At 36.9% G+C, this 23,974-nt stretch overlaps 2 protein-coding genes across 10 annotated transcripts in view; one reads left to right on the forward strand and one right to left on the reverse strand.

Moving 5' to 3' along the window:
- Nucleotides 1-23,974, reverse strand: part of CFH (complement factor H) — a 108,290-nt gene that overhangs the window by 78,718 nt on the left and 5,598 nt on the right. For all 9 annotated transcript variants that reach the window (XM_043568358.1, XM_043568360.1, XM_043568356.1 and 6 more), the window contains exons 2-3: nucleotides 5,351-5,536; nucleotides 4,906-5,011 (exon numbers count right to left, since the gene is read on the reverse strand). In XM_043568358.1, the coding sequence (XP_043424293.1) occupies nucleotides 4,906-5,011; nucleotides 5,351-5,536 (292 nt within the window). The remainder of the gene's footprint in view (nucleotides 1-4,905; nucleotides 5,012-5,350; nucleotides 5,537-23,974) is intronic.
- On the forward strand, nucleotides 21,860-22,267 carry LOC122476093 (60S ribosomal protein L36a-like). Its single transcript, XM_043568375.1, has one exon. The coding sequence runs from the start codon at nucleotides 21,890-21,892 to the stop codon at nucleotides 22,208-22,210; it is 321 nt and encodes a 106-aa protein (XP_043424310.1). The 5' UTR covers nucleotides 21,860-21,889; the 3' UTR covers nucleotides 22,211-22,267.

A 23,974-nucleotide genomic window follows, 5' to 3' on the forward strand; every position in this document is an offset into this window, starting at 1 on the left:
ATGAACAGAGGGGAGGGATCCCCTTCTGCAGAGAGACACAGGGAAGAGAAAGAGAGGCTGGGGATGCATAGGACTCTATCTGGATAAGAGGAAAACCACAGACTGACACATAGAAGGATCCAATCTCAAACTCAGGGGCTTCCTCCAGACTGGGGCCAGGCCAGTCATCCTATTTGTGCACCTGGGAGGGAGGGGAGCCAGCCCTGGGCTCGGTAACTAGTTCAGAGGCCCACTCCCCAGTGGGAGAAAGCAACCCACTCCCTGGAGTGCTGTGGGAAGAAGGTATATATCCACTCAAAGGAGCAGCACTTTCCCCCAAACCAGGGCGGAGGGAGTGGGAACCTTAAAGATATAAGGGGTTAATTCCAGCCAAGCACCAGGGAGGCACGGGCATGGGGGGGACCTGGACAAACCACCTCATTTGCGCCAGAGGCACAGTGAAGACTGCTTGAAAAGAGTGGTTTGGGAAACCTGGTCCATGGAGGAGAGACTGGGGTGGCACCATTTTTCTCTCCATCACCAACAAGGTGGGGCTTCCGGTAGGGGAAGGGGCTTCCGGTAGGAGAGTGGGGCTTCCGGTAGGGGATAGCGGACCCACAGGGGAGGTAGGATCCACCCACACCAAACCACACTCCTCTGTGCCTGGTAACTGCCTATCTACCAGAGCGGGACTCACGTGGATGAACCCAACGGCCCCTCCTTCAGACCAAGGCTGTTGCATTGCTTGATTTAATTCCCCAGACAATTTTTATTATATAGATATATTCTTCCTTCCCTTTCTCCTTCTTATCTCTTCCCTCCTCTAGTCTGGTTCCTCTGGTTGTTGGTTTGCTTAAGCAGATACATTTAATCTATTCTCTTGATACATGTTCTATACTTCTTCTTTATTTTCCTTTCTCACTCTGGATTAAGCCATATAGTTTCTCTGTCTAGACAATTTTCTTTTCTCTTCTTTTCTTTTCTTTTTCCCTGCCTCCTTCTTTATTTTCCTTTCTCTCTCTCTGGATTAAGCCATGTAGTTTCTCTGTCTGGTCAATTTTTATTTTCTTTCCTTTTTCCCTGCCCCTGTCACTTCTCTCTTTGTATGGGATAAGGCCTCTTGCATCAGCACCACCTCCACCCTGTTATTTACTTGTAGCTGGTGTTTCTGTTTTTTCATTTTTGGGTTTTTTTGGTTTGTTTGTTTTGTTTTCTGTTTGTTTTTTTCTTGTTTGTTTTCCTTTCCAGGGCTACTTCAATGAACAAATCAAGGCACACCTGGTAGAGGGTCCAAAACACCACTAGGAATAGGGAGATAAAGTAACCAAAGTCACAACAACAGAGAGCAAGTAATGCTCTCCAAAAAAAAAAAACATCTTCTGAAAGCCCAGGCCCTGGACACTGGCCCCTCTTTAATATAGTAGCGCTCACAGGTGCAGGGCACATAACAAGCTTTTAAAACTCATAAGGGACAGAAAACTAGCCAAAATGATGAACCAGAAGAATTCTCCTCAAAAAAAAATTCCAGGAAGAATTGACAGCTAAAGAATTGATCAAAACAGATATAAACAATATAACTGAACAATAATTTAGAATAATAGTCATAAGATTAATTTCTGGGCTTGAAAAAAGCATAGAAGACAGCAGAGAATCTATTGCTGCAGAGATCAAGGAACTGAAAAATAGTCATGATGAATTAAAATAGTGGGACACTTAACTAATTGAGCCTTCCAGGCACCCCTTTCTATCTTTTTAAAGCTTCTTTCTTACTTAAGAAAGGCGCTAAATCTTCAGGCACACGGACTAGGAATAATCATAATCCTTGGTTCATGACACAAACTCATTACAATTTCGTGCTAAATATCCTCTTATGTTTTTCACTGAGTTAGTCAATTAGTTACACATTAACAATGTTATAACCTCCTTGAACTACCACCAAAACCAAAAACCAAAAACATGATAATAACCAAGAATTAACAATATGTTACCCTTCCTCTACTCTTGTTCCATACTCCTACCCTCCACAATTACGACATTTTTGGAACATTTGGGGCTTTTTACATAATCAAGGATAGTACTAGCCAACACAGCATGTGGTATATTTTTAACACTTGTCTTCATTTTCCTGTCTCCATCCTAGGCATTTTTTAGAGTGTGGTCATTGAGTCAGGTTTCCTTATAAATCCTATTCAATGTCAAATTTATCTAACTGTGGAACCCATCAAGCCAGTGTTGAAAATCCTAAATGCTCTACTTGCATGAAAGTCCCTTGGGGCAGATGCAAAATGTACAATCATTACTAGAGGCTTTAGAGCAAAGCAAATCATCCTTCTTAATATTTTTTAATATTACAGTGGACAGCAAGAAGCAGAAATCTTTTTCTTAAAAAATAAATAATGGGCAGGATTTTGATAATCACAAGAGATAATTTTGAGAACGGGCCTCTCCTAAACTTCTAAATAATTCTACATAGACAAATGTTTCCTTTGTCTGCAAATAAGGATTGCTTCACCCATTACACAAGTAAAACGAACAAACAAACAAACTTTCTCCCTCAAAAAATACTTTGTATTTCACTGAATGTTACTGTTTGTTCCTAATTCTCTGAAGGAAGAAAAACTTTTAATAGATTAAATGAGAATCACAGAACTTGAAGTCAAATAATTACTCTATGTTTTTTTCATATAAAGGAAAAAAATAATTGGCTATTAAAATTTCTTCTTTGTCTCCTCTACTGGTACCCTGCTCCAACATAGAAAGTACTTTCCTGGTTAACATTTTCCATCTACACCAGAAACCCACCCGTTTTAGGTGGGTGTTCTAGGAATTCTGCCAAATTCTACACAAAACTGCCTATGGCCCACATACATAGGGAAAGGGGGAAGAAAAAGAGCTTTCCAAATGTTGGTACTTGGGTGAAAGTAATAGCTTATGTATCAGCAACCCCAGCTGGGCAAAATAGCAGAAAAACGTTTTGCAGAGTGCTTCCTTAAAACTACCTACCTGTAGGATACTGAAACTAGATATCCATATCAAGTATCCTGATAAGTGGCTAGTATTCAGCTAAATAGGTATTTAGCAGAGAAAAGGTGGATGGGGACGAGGGATCAAAGAGGGTCGGTTGACTAGCAGAAACCATGGGTGTAGTAAACCCATTCTACATTGTTTCCACAACTAGGACAAAAGATTTACATCCCTTCAGGTAGGTAAAACAATCTCTCTAAAATTTTTAAAATAGCATAAAATTGATGTTTGCTGATCTTGCATAGTCCAAGGACTTTTATTTCCCTGATGAATATCTAGTCCTTGGTGGAGGCCCAAGCTGAGTGGCAGAGGCAGTTACTTTTATAGAGTCTTTAACTGAGTTTGCCCAGAATTCATACAAGATGAAGGAAGCAAAGATGAATTAAGTGGAGCCAGAGTAGGAGGTAAAGTATGTTGCTGATTTTTTCACCAAATTATAAATATTTATTGCTGAAGTCTAGGGAATCTAGTGGATGAAGTCTATGAGTTTTGATCCCTTTTTGCAAGGTCCAATATGGAACCTAAAGGGGTCAGACAAGCCTGTATTGAAAGGGATGTTACAGAAGTGAACAGTGAGGTAATTGGAAAATTTAGGCCCAGATGTCTTCATCTATGTGTTCATGTATAAGAAGTCAGCAGCAATGATTGAAAGTTGAACTAAAAATATGTTTGAAAAATCTCAGATAGTGAACAAAGCCTAAAATTGTTAAGAACTAAGACTTATTGGGTGTCTGCAATATCCCAAGAATGCTTTGAAGGTCTTCAGTGTGTGTCTTATTTATGTTTTTCACCAATCCGATGATGTACCTGCTATGTTTCTACTTTTTTTTTCTTTTTAGAGAGAGAGACAGACAGAGAAAATGTGAAAATTGGGAAGAGAGGCAGAGGGAGAGACAGAATCCCAAGCAGGCTCCATGCTCAGTGCATAGCTTGATGCAGGGCTCAATCCCACAACCCCTGAGATCATGACCTAAGCCAAAATAAAGAGTTGGATGCCCACTTGACTGAGCCACCCAGGTTCCCCATGTTTCTACTTTCATAATTGAGGAAATGGGAGTGATGGGATATTAAAAATGATACAGTTATTAAGTGGTGAATTTTTGGGGATGCAGGCTTATTCCAAACCCTAACTTTTAAAATATTATATTTTATTGCCTCAAATCAAGAAATAAATGAGAGAGTAATAAAAATCAATTTGTAATTTTGATCCTATTTTTATATATGCAGTATAAACTTGTAATGATGCTGTTTTTCCAAAGTATGAAACTTTCTTCAAAACAATTTGTTGACCTGGGTGGGCATAACAGGAATAAAGAACACTTAAGAGGTATTACAGTGTTAAGATTAACCATGAAAATCCAGCAGGAGTTTAGAGAACAGAGTCAATGATTATGAAGGTAGTAGCACTTTTGGTCCATGTGATAAGAGTAATTTTCAGACCATGGAAATTTAAATAATGGTAATTATTATTACTTCAGTGTAAAACATTTACTTCTTTTAAATTTTAAAAGCTTAAATCAGTCATGTAATATGATTTTGTTACCATTCCCACTGCCCCTGACATACTGAAATCCCATATACTCTGCACATAATAGAATACAGTCAGGACTTGTTGGAATAAATCCTAATTTATATGTATACTATTTTCCAGCCCTCCTAGAACTACACTTTCTCAGCATAATTATGATTCATTTTAAGTTTTCAATGTTGAGAAGATAATAAGGTATCCAAATATAATCATTTCCATTATAGATTAATTTTTCAGGCTACTTGTTGCGGTACTTATAAAAATGCTCATAGAAAAATAAAGTAACCTTAAAAATACTAATCAGTACAGTCCCTATTTACTATCTAAATTATAATCATCTCAATTATAAATCTCTTTTCATGTTGACTACATACCCTTCATTACATGTGTAAACAACCTTTGCACCATATTCAAACTTTTCTCCTCTTTCAAGTTGAAAAGTACCAAAAGATGTATCTCCAGGATGTCCACAGGGCCTTTCTAAAATGAAAAAAAGAATATAATTTTATTAAGTAACACAGGAAACACATTTTATGTAGGAGCTCAAGGAAAATGACTTAATATTACATCAGAGGACATAATGGAAGATGTGGAAAAGTGAAAAATGGCAAAGTTATCATTTTATTATTAAACTTATCTATATGGTTGGGTTTTTTTTTATTTTTGGAAGATTACAACTCCTTATTAAGAATAATGATGGTATATTATTTTGTATTTAAATAATTGTGATATAATTCAGCTAATAATTCTATAATATCAAACATTCAGTGTTTTCAAACTAAAGTTTTCACAAATTTCAGAAATGTATGAATTACTTACTCTCACATATTTTCAGTGGATTAAGAGCCACCCATTCTCCATTCTTGCATTCCATTATAATAGATCCAAGAGTTATATATCCAGGTCGGCATTTATATGTAGCCTGAGTTCCCTCTGGATAGTTTTGTTCAGACCAGACACCTGACAAAATTTCAGTTTGTTTTCTTGGAGGAGGTCCTTTACAATCTAAAAACAATAAACAAAGGAATTGCCTAAAGTGTTTATTTAGGTTTACAATATGTTTAGTTTATTTTTGCTTTTAAAAATACCTATGCTGTTACATGTCCATCCAAATGTATGTCTTAATATATATATATATATTTTTTACCTTACAGAAATTGAATTTACATAAATTTGTAAAAATAGCTTTCCATAGAAATTGCTTTACTTTACTTTATTATTTTTTTATCAAAATAATGATATTATTTGTTATTTTTATCACTACTTTAGATCTGAAAATAAACTGACAGCCTGCAAATGTATGCCACTTCATGAAGATTGTGGAACAATAGTGATATCCATTGTAGAGAGCTAAAAGTGACTTATCCTTGGTGTGCCTAAGTGGCTCAGTCAGTTAAGCATTGGACTATTGATTTCAGTTCAAGTCATTATCTCGCTTTTTGTGAGATGGAACCCCACATCAGGCTTTGTGCTGATAGCACTGTGCCTGCTTGGAATTCTCTCTCTCCCTCTCTCTCTGTCCACCCCCCCCCCCACGACCACCACTTGCACTGTCTCTCTTTCTCCGTCTCTCAAAATAAATACAAAATCTTTTTAAAAAATGACTTATCCTTTGGGGATGCAAGGACAACATACACAAAGGTCATCAATGGTGAGAATAGTGGCAAAATCTGCCAGTTGGAATTTGTGTACCAACAGAAAGTTGAAAAATGAATGTAAGGGAACATTTGCTACCCCTGACCTCTTAGCCAGGGAATATGGGTGAGATATTATATTATTCTTAACTGCTGCACTGCATTCTACTATTCATCTGTTGATTTGGAAAATACTTACTCAGTGCTATTCTAAGTTCTGAAGAAAAACAATAAATTTAAAAAGAGACAAAGTACCTGATCTCAAGTGTTTCCACTCTACCAGGGAAGTTAGTTATTAAATAAGTAATTAAAGACATGTACAATATGCATTACAGGTAGATAAATTCTAGTTAGTGAAATAAAGTGTGGTAAGATGATACAAAATTGCATGGGAATATTCCAAATATGACAAAATAGGTTGGAACAAAACAACATCCTACAGCAAATTGGAAAAACAATAACAAACTCTGTGTGGGGAGGGCGGGGAGCAGTAGGGGTGTTTTCATGTGTTTGTGTTGAAAGGAACTGGAAATCCTGGAAATAGTGAGAAGAAAAGTGATTAAATGAACTAAACCAAAGTGGGAAAGGCCTCTTTTAGCAACATATTGTTTCTGGCCATCTCTTACCTGGTTATGTTTGCCAACTCTGGGTATGGATTGAAGATTAGGCTTTGCCTGAATGGAGGGATGTTAATGAGGGAAAGAAGCAGCAGACACTTTTGGAGGTATGTCTAACAGGAAAAATTCTGAAACCTTGCACAATGAGGGTGCTCTGCTGGAGCCTAAGAATCGAGTAAAAATTCCTATAGTTTCATAGAAAAAGTCCCAATAAGAAAAAGATCCTGCTTCAAATACACATCTGTATCCTCATCAAAACAGTTGCCAAATTTGAAAGTCACTCAGTGTGAGATTAAAGAACAGAGGTCAAAACATCAGAAAAGCAGGATAAATCCCTCAGAGTATTTTGGGATGGATGAAGATGAGACCAATCAGATTCTTGATAAAAAGGCAAGAAGGTCTTTACTTTTAGACTTTTTAAACCAGAAGTGGACTGACTCAAACCAGAAGTGCAACTCAGACCCATCTGAGCTCATTTCTTGATTAGATCAATAAAAAGCAAACACTCTTGTCAATTGGGGTGGGGGATGGTAAATAATATGAACATTTACATTACATTTATTTCATATGAAATGTATGGCTTTGTATAAAAAATTAAAAGATACACAAAGAAGCAAAAAATGTGATAAAAAATGAAGCAAAAACAAATGGATTCTGGAAGCCAGATACTCATATTCAGATGTTGGAATTAGTGTCAAGGTCACTAAAATAGCTATTTTAAGTATGTTAAAGGAACGACAGGGAAACAATAGATAAAATAAATTTTAAAAAACAGATATTCAAAAGAAAATTGAAACCATGTGTTATACTAAAATTACAAATAAATATCTGAGATATGGATACATTGGATGGTCTTAAGAGCCAAACGGACACAGCAGAACACAAATATATTAAACTTGAATAAGACTAATGTAGAAATATAAAAAATGAATACAGAAAGATAAGAGTGTAGAAAACACCAACAACAAACAAAACAGAGTGCAAGAAATGTGTGAAGCAAAGTGATACCTGTTTGTTTAATTAAAGTTCCAAAACTAGAGGAGAGAAAAGACAAAAATATTTGAATAAAAAATAGCTAGAGTTTCCTAAAATTGATTTAAAAAATATCAACTCTCAGGTCCCCAGGGAGGACCTCTGAATGGGGATCCCTGTGCAGTACTTGGCAGAAGAATGGGGACAACTAGGGGATGGGGGTGGGCTTTGTGTCAGTTAGGCAGAACTCTTTTGTCCTGAAACACAAATTCTTAAAAGTAGACAGAGAAAGAACACATTTCTGTCAGAACAATGAAAATAGCAGCCATGTTTGTAACAGTAACTACTGAAGCATGAAGACATTAGACATGCCAGTGTGCTGGCATTTCTAAAGTGCTGAAAAATGAACAGCAATAGAGAACTCTGAACCCAGTAGAAATATACTGCAAAATGAAGGAGAATAGAAACACATTCTCAAACAAATAAAAACAGAGAGCATTCAATAATAGCAGACTGACACTAAAAAACAAACAAAAAAAACAAACAAAAAAACCCTCCTAAAACTCTCTAGGTTGAAGGAAAATGATCCCATAGATAAGCCAAAAAAGAGTAAGAATAAATGAGCAAGACTGAAGAAAATAAACATATGGGTTAATAAAAAGACTACTGAAAAATAATAAATAATGTGCTATGTATATTTTAACACAATTGAAAAAGACCATTGACTTAAAATCAGTAACAATGTCTTATAGTGTTTATAAAACATTCAGAAGTAAAATACATAACAATAATAACAAAAATTTCAAGAGATAACAAATGAAATTAAACTGTTTTAATGTTTATATAGTTTAGAGTATATTAAAAGTATTAATTTAGTGTAGACTATAATAATTTGAGTATGCTTACTGTAAAACATTAATATTAGGAAATATATTACTAATAGAAATTATATAGTGAGTTAGTAAAGAACATTTCATTAATATTTTATAAAGGCAGAAAAGGAGGAATAGAACAACAAAGGAGAGATGACATGAAAAATAAATGGCAATATGTTACGTTTGAGCTTAACTGTCTCAGCAATTACAATAAATGTAAATGGATTCAGCACTCCAATTAAAATATAAACACTGACTGGAGGAAAACAAACTAAAACAGAAGTGCATGCTGATTACTCTTAATAAAATGGGATAGATAAGTTGAAAGTAAATGATGAAAACTGATACATTATAAAAATATTAGTCAAAAAAGGGTTAGTATGTTAACATCAGACAAATAATAATTTAAGGTAGAAAGTATTGCTAGATAAAAAGAGGGTCATTTCACAATAAAAGAGCTACTTTAACAGAAAGATGTAATAATTCTAAATGTGTATAAACATTTAGAATGATTGCTGGAGTTGGCTCACACTGACTCACAGAAGCTAATTATACACATCTCTTCGCAATACAGTATTCAGTGATGTCACATTTGTAACTTGAAATTGACCATATCATGAGTATTTACACTATATGAACTGGCACATTCTATAAGTCAAGACTCTTTCCTTTCTTTTTGTTTAATAGTTGATTGTTATATAATTGCCAGCATGTCACTGTACATAAATGTAATAATATGTCTTCAAGATATAATAGAAGTAAAAGAAGTAAACAAATCTGTCATAATAGTTTGAGATTTAAATGTACTTCAAGTGTCTGGTAAACAAGCAGATAGACAAATAAGGATATAGAATGCATGACAATTATTAAACAAAGCAATCTTTTATATAGTTACAGAATGCAACCTTCAACAGCAGCAGATACATACTCATTCCAAACACACATGGAATATTCACTAAAATAGTCTATAGGCAAATCTCAATAAATTTCAAAGGATTGAAATCACTCTAAGTATATTGCCTGACCACTAGATATTGCTAACAGAAAATAACTGGAAAAATCTCAAAAGTTTTGAGGTTAAGCAACACTTCTGAATCACTCATGGGCTAAAGAAGAAATCACAATACATATTAGAATATAAATTGAACTAAACAATAATGAAAATATGATATATATCAAAATTTGTGGCATGCTATGAAGCTGAATTCCTAAACTTTACACCTGGGAGCCCTGTCCACAAAAGCCCTGCATCCTGACCTCAGGGAATGCAGGGAGGTATCTGGCTCTGGCCAAATTTTCACCCCTTCCCCTTAGTGGATATAGGCAGTGATGACTCAGGAGGCAGGATCTCACTATTGCTAGGAGATTTTAAAAACCTCAAGAGTTCTCGGGTGCCTGGCTGGCTCAGTCAATAGAGTATGTGACTCTTGATCTTGGGGTTGTGAGTTTCAGCCTTACGTTGAGTGTGGAGATTACTTAAAAAAGAAAATCTTTAAAGCAAAACAAAACAATCCTCCAGAGTCCTATAACACAAGCATGCAAAAAAACCCCAAAAACCCCTCCAATCTCAGTTTATAAAACTAGTTGGCTTCACCAGTAACTTATATAAAATATGCAAGGAGAAATAACGTTGCTATTAATATCTGAAATAGCCAGTGAGAAAAAATTTTAGTGGGTAAAGGACTTGAATAAATATTTCACCAAAGAGAATATCCAAGTGATCAAAAAACTGATGAAAAATTGCTCAAACTGAAAATGAAAATGAAAACCATAATAAACCATGAGTAAAATAACATGATACAGGGGCGCCTGGGTGGCCCTGGTGGTAAGCGTCCAACTTCAGCTCAGGTCATGATCTCATGGTTCTTGAGTTCAAGCCCCACGTCGGGCTCTGTGCTGACAGCTCAGAGCCTGGAGCCTGCTTCTGATTCTGTGTCTCCCTCTCCCTCTGCTCCTACCCCACTCACACTCTGTCTCTCTCTCAAAAATAAATAAACAGGGGCGCCTGGGTGGCTCAGTCGGTTAAGCGTCCGACTTCAGCTCAGGTCACGATCTCACAGTCCGTGAGTTCGAGCCCCGCGTCCGGCTCTGAGCTGACGGCTCCGGGCCTGGAGCCTGCTTCAGATTCTGTGTCTCCCTCTCTCTCTGCCCCTCCCCCGGCTCACGCCCTGTCTCCATCTCAAAAATAAACGTTAAAAAAAAATTTAAATAAATAAATAAATAAACATTAAAAAAATTTTTTTTAAATAACATGATATTGGCAAAAATTTAACAAGTTAAAAAATCCCACCATTTGGAAATAATGTGGAGCATTAGGAACTGTTGGTACAAAGAAAAATGGGAACCACCACAATAGAAAAGAATTTAGAAACTTGTAGTGAAAATTCAAAGTATGCATTGCTTACTACTTGGAAATTTTACTCCTAGGAATACATCACTGAGAAACTAAGACACATGTGAACTAGATTTCATGTGTGGCAATATTTCTAGCATATGATTTTTAGTAGCCAGAAACAACTCCAATATCCATCAGTAAACAAATAAATAAATAAATAAAATTTATGGTATATTCATGCAATGCAATAGTCCACCCAATGCTACAAAATGACCTGAAAAGAAACGAAATAATAATCACATGAAGTAAAAGACACATAGGTGACTTTTTAGGAATATTTCAACTATATACAATTTAAGAACAAACGTATATATTAGGGATGTGTACATAGGCTGTAAAGCTATTAAAGAAGAGCAAAAATGTAATTACCAGAAATATTAAGATAATGTTTTCTTCTAGAGCAAAGTTAGGGTTATTGACATAATAGAAACCCATGGGGATTTTCAGGGATGCTGGGAATGTTTTGCTTCTTGACATGGTGATTTATTATGTTTGTAATATGGTAGATTCATATTTTATTCACTCATATATTATATTTCACAATAAAGGTATTAAAGTAACAGAATCTGCATTTACAGTATGATTCTTATTTTGCAAAAAAATTAAATGACATATAAAGAGATCACAGGATGTTAATATGAAGCTCATGCCTACACATATTTTTATTTTAGAGAGGAGGGAGGGGCAGAGGGAGAGAGAGAGAGAGAGAGAGAGAGAGAGAGAGAGAATTTTAAGCAGATTTCACACTCAGCACAAAGTCTGAAGCAGGACTCGATCCTAGGACCCTAAGATTAAGACCTGAGCTGAAACCAAGAGTCCGACACTCAACTGACTGAGCCACCCAGGCACCCCATAATTGCTAATATTTTTAATACTGCTTGCTGCTTAATTTAGGTATAACTACCCTTGATATTAGAGTGACTACAGGAAGACCTAAGAGGGTGGGGTAGTAGAACGACTGATTGCCTCATCCCTTGAACACACTAGATAAATATCACATCATTATGAACACCCAAGATACTGATCTGAGGACTGACAGGAAAAATTGCATAAGTAGAGGGAGAGAAGGGGCCACATTGTGGAAGGTAGGAGGTGTGGAGCAATGCTTTGCGGGAAAAATCAATCATGGGTACTATGGAAGAGAGCCTTGGTCATGGAAAGAGGAAAGGAGAGAGAGGTAGAGAGAGAGAGAGAGAGAGAGAGAGCGAGAGAGAAGAGCATACAGGGACTGGCACAAGGAAAACGACTGGGCAAATGAAAGGGGCTGATTTTTGTGAGTTTTTATGACCAGTAGAGCTCAAATACTGAAGGTTTAGAAGTCTTCTGCATGGCTGGTGTGAAGTCCTCAGGGCACTGCAGTGCTCCTGTGAAGAAGGAGAGCAGATAGGCCCAGGGGGCAGAAGGTGCTATTCGAGGATCCTCTGGGACACATTGTGAAATACGGTTCCCCCTTTTTAGAGCACATGTTGGAGAGGTGGCATTCCCTCTCCCCAGGACAAAAGAACTGGCAAGCACTATTTCTCTCCCCTGCCTCTCAACATAGGTGCAGAGACACCTGTTGAAGGTGGCTAACCCAGACATCAGCTCTTTGATGTGCTTTACTCCAAACCCACAGCCCTGTTCTGTGGTACAACTGCCCTTCTAGGACAAACCTACATCAGTCTCAGTGTGGCAAGACCTTTCCCCAGAGGACCAACATGCATCTGCACCATGCCAGGTCCCTAAAATTTTGAGGTTTAAAACTCAACCAGCCTGCCTGGGATAGAACACAGGTGCATTGTGCCGCCAGGCAAGCAGAGAGCCCAGACACAGTCAGGGTGAAAGTAGGAATCTGAAGGACAACTGGGACACATGACTGGAGATTATTCCCTCTCCAGGAGGGCATTCTGGACAGTGGTGGGCATGATGTCCCCTTTCCAGGAATGAGGGACAGGGCTGGCACCATTTCCCCCTCGCCACCCCTCAACATAAACTAACTTCAGTAAGCAGCACAGCATCAACCTGGCGGCCTAAACCATTTATACCAAGTCCCATACCCCTGTGTTCTGAAGGTGCTTCTTTACTGGGGCAGGTGTGCCTGAGAACCAGCTTTGTGGGCTTCTGCCCCCAGAAGACCAGCACAAACTCCCCCACATGCACCATGTCTACTGACCATAGAGTGCTGAAAAGCTTCAGCTCTAGTGGAAATAGCATCAGATCTCTTTTAGCAAGCAGACCAGAGCAGACCTAGTTAAAACTTGCCACACTCTGGCCAAGGTCTAAATATTACCCACTGCAGGCAAGGAGAAACTCTGCAGAGGAATGACCTATAGGAAAGAGCAGCCAAAACACAGCAGCACACTGCAGACACCAGAGGCACTTCCTGAAGTGCTAGGTGCTGGACAGTGCATGACTTCTTCTGTATAAAGCCATTACTCTGAAGAGTAGGAAACATAATAGGCTTTCCTAACATACAGAAGAAGACAGACCTAGACAAAATACCAAGACAGACGAATTAATCCTAAAAGAAAGAACAAGAAAAGGTTACAGCCAGGGATCTAGATGAAACAGATATAAGAAATATGCCTGATTCAGAGTCTAAAGCAACAATCATAAGGACACTAGCTGGGGTTGAGAAAAGCGTAGAATGCACCAGGGACTCCCTTACCACAGAGATAAATGACCTAATAACTAGTTAGGCCAAAATGAAAAATGCAATAGGTGAGATCTGAAACCAACTGGATGTAATGACCATTAGGATGGAAGAAACTAGGAATGAACCAGTGATTTAGAAGATAAGCTTATGAAAAATATTGAAGCTGAAGAAAAGAGGGAAATAAAAATATTATACCACAAATGTAAAATTAAGGAACTCAGTGACTCCTTAAAGTGTAATAAGATTCATATCAGGAGTCCCAGAAGAAAAAGAGGGAGAAAAGAGAAAAGGCAGAAGGATCATCTGAGGAAATTATAGCTGAAAACTTCCCTAATCTGGGGAAGGAAACAGACATCCAAATCCAGGAGGCACAGAGAATTCCCATCAAAATGAACAAAAGCAGGCCAACACCAAACATATTGTAGTTAAATTCACAAAATATAGAGATAGAGAAAAAATCCTAAAAGCAGCACAAAAGAAGTCCCTAACTTTAAAGGGAAGATAAAATAGGCTAGCAGCAGATCTCTCCACAGAGATTTGGCAGGCAGAAGGGAGTGACATGATATATTCAATGTGGTGAATGGGAAAAATATGCAGCCAGGAATACTCAATCCAGCAAGGCTGTCACTCAGAATTGAAGGAGAGATAAACAGTTTCCAAGACAAACAAAATCTAAAGGAATTTGTAACCATTAAATCAGCTCCACAAGAAATATTAAAGGGGACTCTTTGAGTGGAAAAGAAAGACCAAAGCAACAAACTTTAGAAAAGAACAGAGAAAATCTCCAGAAACAATGGCAAAACAAATTAAAAAATGGCACTAAATTAATATCTATCAACAATCACTCTGAATGTCAATGGACTAAATGCTCCAATCAAAAGGTATAGGGTATCAGAATGGATAATACAACAAGACCCATCTATATGTTGCTTACAATAAACTCATTTTAGACCCAAAGACACCTATAGATTAAAAGTGTAGATTAAAAGTGAGGGGATAGAGAACAATTTATCATGCTAATGGATATCAAAAGAAACCTAGAGTAGACATACTTATATCAGACAAACTAGATTTTAGACCAAAGACTGTAACAAGAGAAAAAGAAGGGCACTCTACCATAATAAAGGGGTTTTCCATCAAGATCTAACAATTGTATACATTTGTGCCCCCAACTTTAAATGCCCAAATATATAAAAGAATAACAAACATAAAGGAACTCATTGACAATAATACAATAAAGTACGGTACTTTTATACCCTACTTACCAATGGACAGATAGTCTACACATAAAACCATTAAGGAAACAATGACTTTGATTAACACACTAGACCAGATGGACTTAACACATATATTCAGAACATTTCATCCTAAAGCAGCAGAATACACATTCTTTTTGAGTGTGCATGGAACATTCTCCAGAATAGATCACATATGAGGTCACAAATCTGACCTCAACAAGTACAAAAAGATTGAGATCATAGCATGCATATTTTCAGGCCACAACCCTATGAAAGTTGAAGTCAACAACAAGAAAAATTTTGAAAAGACAACAAATACATGGGGTTTAAAGAACATCCAACTAAAGAATGAATGGGCCAACCAGGAAATTAAAGTCGAAATTAAAAAATACATGGAAAGAAATGATAATGAAAACACAACAGTCCAAAACCTTTGGAAAGCACCAAAGTAGTCCTAAGAGGGAAGTATATAGCAATACAGGTCTACTTCAAGAAGCAAGAAAAGGGGCGCCTGGGTGGCTCAGTCGGTTAAGCGTCCGACTTCAGCCAGGTCACGATCTCGCGGTCCGTGAGTTCGAGCCCCGCGTCAGGCTCTGGGCTGATGGCTCGGAGCCTGGAGCCTGTTTCCGATTCTGTGTCTCCCTCTCTCTCTGCCCCTCCCCCGTTCATGCTCTGTCTCTCTCTGTCCCAAAAATAAATAAACGTTGAAAAAAAAATTAAAAAAAAAAAAGAAGCAAGAAAAATCTCAAATACGCAACCTAACCTTACACCTAAAGGAGCTAGGAAAAGAACAACAAACGAAGCCAAAAAACAGCAGAAGAAGGGAAATAATAAAGATTAGAGCAGAAATAATGTTATAGAAACAAATTTTAAAAATCATAACAGATCAATGCAACCAGGAATGATTCTTGGAAAGAATTAATACAATTGATAGCCCCCTAGCCAGACTTAACAAAAAAGAAAAGAAAAAGGACCTAAATAAATAAAATCATGAATGAGAGAGGAGAGATAACAACCAACACCACAGAAATACAAACAAGTATAAGAGAACATTATGAAAAATTATATGCCAACAAATTAGGCAATCTGGAAGAAATGGATAAATTCCTAGAAACATATCAACTACCAAAATTGAAACAGGAAGAAATAGAAAACTTGAACAGACCGATAACCAGCAAAGGAATAGAATCAGGAATAAAAAATCTCCCAAACAAACAAAAAAGTCCAGGACCAGGGGAATTCTAACAAACAATTAAAGAAGAGTTAATTAATTCTGGGGCACCTGGGTGGCTTAGTCAGTTGAGTGTCTGACTTCAGCTCAGGTCGTGATCTCGTGGTTTGTGAGTTCAAATCTCACATCAGGCTCTCTGCTGACAGCTCAGAGCCCACCTTGGATCCTCTGTCCCTCTCTCTCTGCCCCTCACCCACTTGCACTCTCAAAAATAAATATTTTTTTAAGTAAAGAAGAGTTAATACCTATTCTCCCCAAATCCTTTCAAAAAATAGAAATGGAAAGAAAGCTTCGAGACTCGTCCTATAAGGTCAGCATTACCTTAATTCCAAAACCAGACAAAGACCAAAATAAAAAAAGAATTACAGGCCAGTATCCATGATGAACCTAGATGTAAAAATTCTCAACAAAATACTAGCAAATTAAATCCAGCAGTACATTAAAATAATCATTCACCAAGATCAAGTGGGATTCATTCCTTGGCTGCAAGGATGGTTCAGTATCCACAAATCAACATGGTACACCACATTAATAAAAGAAAGAATAAGAACCATATGATCCTCTCAATAGATGCAGAAGAAACATTTGATAATATCAATATGACAATATCAATTCTTGATAAAAACTCTTGGGATGCCTGGGTGGCTCAGTTGGTAAGTGCCTGACTCTTGATTTTGGCTCGAGTTACCATCTCAGGGTTGGGAGATCAAGCCCCATGTCAGGGTCCTTGCTGGGTGTGGAGCCTGCTTAATACTCTCTCTCCTTCTCCTTTGTCCTTCCCCTGACTTACATGTATGTTTGCACATGCTCTCTCTCTTTCTAAAAAACAACAAAAACAAAACAAAAACAAAGAACTCAACAGAATAGGGAAAAAGGAACGTACCTCATAAAGGCCATATATGAAAGACCCACAGCTAATATACTTCTCAATGAGGAAAACTGAGAACTTCTTCTATGGTCAGGAACAAGCTAGGGATGACCACTCTCACCATTGTTATTTAACATAGAACTAGATGTCCTGGTTTCAACAGTCAGTCAAAAAAGGAGAAAAGAAAAGAAATGAAAAGAAAAGAAAAGAAAAGAAAAGAAAAGAAAAGAGAGAAAGAAAAGACATTAAAAATCAAGAAAGAAATATAACTTTCATTATTCACAGACAACATGATACTTTATACAGAAAACTAAAACACTCCACTAAAAATTGCTAGAACTGATACACGATTCAGTGAAATCACAGGATTCAAAATCAATGTACAGAAATCTGTTGCATTTCTATACACCAATGATGAAGCAGTAGAAAGAGAAATACAATAATTCACCCCATTTATATTTGCACCAAAACCCATAAGATACCTAGGAATAAACCTAATCAAAGAGGTAAAAGATCTGTACTCTGAAAACTATAGAACAATGATGAAAGAAATTGAAGACAACACCGAGAAATGGAAAAATATTCCATCCTCATGGATGGGAAGAACAAATATCATTAAATGCCTATAGCACCCGAATCAGTCCACCCATTTGCTGCACCACCAGAATTTTTCACAGAGCTAGAACAAACAATCCTAAAATTTGTATGGAACCACAAAAGACTCTGAGTGGCCAAAATAATCCTGAAAAATAAAAGCAAAGCTGGAGGCCTCACAGTTCCAGACTTCAAGCTGTATTACAAAGCTGGAGTCACCAAGACAATACTGAGATAATACCAAGATAGTACTGTACAAAAACTGACACGTAGATCAGTGGAAGAGAAAAGAAAACTGAGAAATTGACCCAAAACTATATGGTCATCTAATCTTTGACAAAGCAGGAAAGAATATCCAATGGAAAAAAATATACAATCTCTTCAACAGTGTTGGGAAAACTGGGCATTAACATGCAGAAGAATGAAACTGGACCACTTTCTTATACCATACACAAAATAAATGCAAAGTGTATGAAAGACCAAAATATGAAATGGGAAACCAACAAAATCCTAGAGAAGAACACAGGGGGTGCCTGGGTGGCTCAGTTGGTTGAGCGTCTGACTTTGGCTCAGGTCATGATCTCGCGGTCTGTGAGTTTGAGCCCCGCGTCAGGCTCCATGCTGACAGCTCAGAGCCTGGAGCCTGCTTCGGATTCTGTGTCTCCCCCTCTCTCTGCCCCTTCCCTGCTCATGTTCTGTCTCTCTCTCTGTCAAAAATAAACATTTAAAAAAATGATATTTTTGTGTAGTAAATAATACTTGTGTGAGATTTGATATGCAGTATTTTTTCTTTGATGTTTTAGCAAATTTTTAGCACATTTATGTTAGGGAACTTTTAATAAATGATTCCACATTACAGTTTGATTTTTCGAATTTAAGTAAACATTCTGGTTGTCCACTAGATGGTGCTAATATCCTACCATAAAACACCACAAACACCTCTTTGGATTCCCCCACTCCCAAAGAGCCAGATTTTTTGTTGTTCATTTTTCAATTTAATGTTCATGTTTTCACATGAATATTTTATGCTTAATTAAAGGCTAATAAGTGTGTTTTTCATTTTATAAATTCATACTTCATGGCATTCAGATTATTGGGAAAATAAGTTAAATTTCAAACAAAGATGCCAATATTTTGAGTTATGGAACTATTTTTCAGTAATATATTAACATTTTGATAAATAGTTCCTTATCCTATTAAGTTAATGCAAGGTAAGAGTAATAAAGCTTTTATCAATTAATTTATTCAATTTAAATTATTTTTTTTAAAACTAACGAATCTTCCAAAAGAGTAACCCATCTTCAGAACATTGAAATAATCAACACACACACACACACACTAGACCATTAGGTAGCCTGAAGCAAACACATTTTCTTTTGGTTATATTTCAAGATAATATATTTATACCACTAGTTCTTGAGTTTTCAAATTTGGTTAATTGCTTTTAACAACCAGATGGAAAAGACAAGGAGACATGTCTTTCACATAATCTTCCTGTTACAGCAAATTCTCGGTGCCCAGTAAAAGACAAGAGACACACACTTGGGAAATCAGGAAAGACTGTTTCTCACCGGTGCCAGCCCAGCTGAGTCACCTCCAAAGGCTGACTGCTGGGTCCTGGTGCTGGCCTCCCTTTATGGGTAGGATTGTTGGGGCTCAAGGAAGAAAAACAAGGGGAGGGGGCTCTTACCAATTGTGCTACATGGGCAGTTGGCGGGTGCATGGGGCAAGCAAGATTTCGGAAGCCAAAAGCATGCAAGGGGAGTATCCAACCTTGGACATCTGGCTGGCCCCCTTTTGTATCTGCTCTCGCGAGATTTCTCTCTCAAGACATCTGGCTGGCTTTTTTTTTTTTTTTTTGGGCCGGCTTTCCTTCTCATTCCTATCAGCTTCTCACAATATTTACTGTGTATATATATTTACTGTAGAACAAAAGTTCTCATATTGATTACCCTTTCAAATAATTCTTAAAATTCTGATGCTTTTTCCATGAATTTAATGGCATCTCTTGACTGTAAGAAAACGGTATCACTACCCCCTACTCCATTTCTCCATCTTTCCACTGCCATATTCAAAATTTTAGTTCTGATTATGATCATTTGCCACCTTGACTAAGAAACAGCTGCTAACTAGTCTCCAAGCCTCCATACTCCACAGGGTTACACAGGATTTTTTTTTTGCAAAATTGGTCATGCCAGTCTTGTGATTAAAATCTTTGGTGGCTTTTGCTTTTACTTGTAAGACACTGTGAACTCCTTACCTTGCCCTTGGAATGCCTTTTCTGGCTCTTGCCATTCTCTCTGATGTCATCATGTCACCTATACCATTTACACATCACACCAAAACCATCCTGGTTTGTTTGTATGTTGTTGTGCATCTCAAATGTATTTTTTCCTTTAGGTCTTTTGGTTGTTTTCTCTCTTGGAACGTGTGCACCAGAGACTCTTGGTGCTTGCCTTTGTCTCATCTTTGAGGCTCTTCTGAAATATTATTTCCCCAAAGTGACCCACTTAAGATTAGCCCAGCTAAATCTCTGTACCCCAGTCATTTTTCCCCGGCCCCTACCTTACTTCCTTCACAACATAGTTCACGATTCATTATTACTTTTATGTTTACAAGCATTTCGTCTATCCCCCATCACATGTAAGCTCCCAGAGAATAATGACCATCTCCTTCCTGTTTTACAGAATGGAGCGATTTTCTTTAATACGAAGATCTTCTAACCTCAAATTTACTTCCTGATAACTTTTGTTCTTATCTTCAATACACTGAATACAACTCATGTCCTAACAAAATATTTAAATGAGTCACTATCTTTGTTCTAGCAGTAATAAAGCAGATCTTATGACATGACTTTTGCTTGTCTGAATTGACCAAAAAACCATTCAAGCTCAGTTAAACCACATTCTCAGAAAAGATTTTTAATTAAACAAAAAGTTATTTTACCCCATGTAGCCAAATTGTTTGCATGTATGAATAACAACTGCATTTGCTTGAATTAAGTTGGCAGTTCTTGAAGAAACAGGGCAGGGGGCTTATTAAATAAGTAACATAAATATATTTCAAAAGCATACAAACATATTTTAAGGTAGGACTTAGCTTTTGACTTCTTTTTTTTTTTTTGAATAGCCATCTCTCTCCACAAGTTCTACATTAATGAATGAACTGATCTTTCTTATGTCTTAAGTATTACTTAGGTTTAAACAATGAATATTTCATCTTATGTGTTTTGTAGTCATCTAATGCCAGTTAAATGATATACATATATATATATACACACACACACACACACACACATATATATGTGTGTGTGTGTGTGTATATATATATATGTATATATACATGCATATATATATACATATACATACATATGTATAAAACACTACCTGATGAACTTTTTATTCTCTTGGTCTGATTTTATAATTTAAAATTATTCTGGGGAACTTGGGAGGCTCAGTGGTTTGAGTATTTTACAACTCAGGTCATGATCTCAGGGTTGGTATGTTTGAGCCCCAGGAAGAGCTCTGTGCTGACAGCTCAGAGCCTGGAGCCTGCTTTGGATTCTGAGTCTCCCTCTTTCTCTGCCTCTCCCCTGCTTGGGCGTGATTTCTCTCTGTCTCAAAAATAAATAAATAAACATTTAAAAAATAATAAAAAATTATTCTGTCCCAGGGCGCCTGGGTGGCACAGTCAGTTGAGTGTCTGTCTCTCAATTTTGGCTCAGGTCATGATCTCACAGTTCGAGCCCCGCATCGGGGTCTGCACTGACAGTGCGGAGCCTGCTTGGGATTCTCTCTTTCCCTCTCTCTGCCCTCTCCATCACATGCATCCTTTCTTTCTCTCTTTAATAATAAATAAACATAAAAAAGATTTAAAAAATTATTTTGTCCCTAAATGAGAGTGTGAATAGATTTGGCAATTGATAGGAATAGGATTGATTTTGCTTTAATTTGAGGGACACAGTTACAAAATTTTTGTTAAAGTTAAACAAATATCCTTGATAGTTTAATAATCATCACTTACTGAATTTTTCCACTTTCAAATTTTAAAGGGGCATGATTAACATACAACACACACCTAAATACTTGTTTTTAATGTCAATATATCTATAAACTGTTATTTGAAAAGTGTTCTTAATTGAATAAAGTAAATCATGATAAAAGTATATATTTGAGAAAACATTAATCAAATGTGTACCAGATTGTTTTGGTAGACTCAAGTTGGGCTCTTTGCACAATTTCTCTATTTTTCTAAAATTATTTTGGGAGCTCTTTCTGTGCCAATAGTCTTCTTGCAGCCATGGTGAACGTTCCTAAAACCTGTCGGACTTTCCGCAAGAAGTGTGGCAAGCACCAACCCCACAAAGTGACACAGTACAAGAAAGGCAAAGATTCTCTTTATGCCCAGGGAAAGTGGTGTTATGACAGGAAGCAGAGTGGCTATGGTGGGCAAACTAAGCCAATTTCCCAGAAAAAGGCTAAAACCACAAAGAAGATTGTTCTGAGGCTTGAATGTGTTGAGCCCAACTACAGATCTAAGAGAATGCTGGCCATTAAGAGATGCAAGCATTTTGAACTGGGAGGAGATAAGAAGAGAAAGGTCCAAGTAATCCAGTTCTAAGCTTCATATTTTGTTATGTTATGAAGACAATAAAATCTTGAGGTTATGTTCACGTCATTTGGTTGCAGTTGGTCTTTTGAGCGTGAAATAAGCTAGTGCCCTCAATAAAATTCCCTTTGTGGAGAAATTTAAAAAAATAAATATATAAAATAAAATTATTTTGGGAAAAAAAGAACAGGAGATACTACTTTTTAAGTAGCCTAATTTCTAAACTTAGTAGGCACTAGACTATATTATAAAGCAAAACTAAAAATCAAGGTGGAAAATGTAAATCAAGGAGCGCCTGGGTGGCTCAGTTGGTTGAGCATCCAACTTCCACTCAGGTTATGATCTCACAGTTCAAGAGTTCAAGACCCCCCACCGTTGGGATCTGTGCTGATAGCTTGTAGCCTGGAGCATGCTTTGGATTCTGACTCCCTCTTTCTCTACATCTCCCCTGCTTGCACTCTGTTTCTCTCTCTCTCAAAAATAAATACTAAAAAAAAATTTTTTAAGAAAAAATAAATAAAATGGACAAAATGGAAATAGCAAAAATAGATATTTTATGTTAAACTTCTTTCCTATCTTCTCATTGGTATATATGAATATTAGTTACATATGCATATACATGATATGATCCAAATAACTTTTCAAAATAAGATATATTCAGATTATTTTACAAATAACACAAGAATAATTAAAGATATGTGGCAAAGAATACATACACCTCTATAAAGAAAATATCAGTTGTAATGAAGTTTAAAAAAAAAAAAACTCGGGGGGGGGCACCTGGGTGGCTCAGTCAGTTAAGTGGCCGATTTCAGCTCAGGTCATGATCTCGTGGTTCACAAGTTCGAGCACTGTGTCGGGCTCTGTGCTGACAGCTCAGGGCCTGGAGCCTCTTTGGGTTCTGTGTCTCCCTCTCTCTCTCTGTCCCTGCCCCCCTCAAGCTCTGTCTCTGTCTCTCTCCGTCTCAAAAATAAATAAACATTAAATTTTTTTTTAAATAAAAAATAAAAAAAAACCCTCAGGCAAAAGCAGATAGACATTACATTACACTATTAAAGCATTTGAAAAAATAAACTTACACTTAAAATTTTTTTTAATATGATTACGCAATTTCTTCTTGAAATTTTAACAATGTAAAGACCAAAAAGATAATTCCAGGATTATGAAAAGCAAATGGGAGAATAGGTCATAGCAATAAGAAATTGGGCAGAATACAAGAATGCCATAATTAGGATTCAAACAAGTTACTATCAAGATACAGCTTGCATATATCTCTGAAATCAAATTTCTTGAAATGTGTAGTATTTGGGTCGCTACTACCTAATGCCAATTATTGTCCAAGTCAAAATGGTAGCTTCTTAAAGTAAATTGTTAGTATATATTGACTAGTTGCTATAAAAAGGAGCTTAGTTACCGGGTGATATTAAAACGAGGACCTTTAAAAACTGTAGCAGGAATGATTTTGCATCTGAATAACTATGATAATCTTGAGGATAAGGATTGAAAAAGAAAAGAAGAAAAACAGCACACACTATACCCAAATTCACCCTTGGTACTTGTGGAATTGTAACTGATGGCAGATTTAGAAAGGTGGGGATGATCACAATCCTCCATTTTTACAGACCTACTATGAGTCCTTTGTAAACACAATTGTTTCCTCAGTTTTTTTTTGTTTTGTATTTTTCCTTTTATTGTTTTAAGGAAGGGGCAGGGGTAGAAGGAGAGGGGGAGGGAGAGAAAGAGAGAAAGAAAGAGAGAGAGAGAGAGAGAGAGAGA

Source organism: Prionailurus bengalensis, chromosome E4 (genome assembly GCF_016509475.1).
Source record: "Prionailurus bengalensis isolate Pbe53 chromosome E4, Fcat_Pben_1.1_paternal_pri, whole genome shotgun sequence".
NCBI lineage: Eukaryota > Metazoa > Chordata > Mammalia > Carnivora > Felidae > Prionailurus > Prionailurus bengalensis.

Bases quoted from the DNA above. Each gene is read 5' to 3' on its own strand.
- LOC122476093 (XM_043568375.1), top strand. From the start codon at position 21,890: ATGGTGAACGTTCCTAAAACCTGTCGGACTTTCCGCAAGAAGTGTGGC.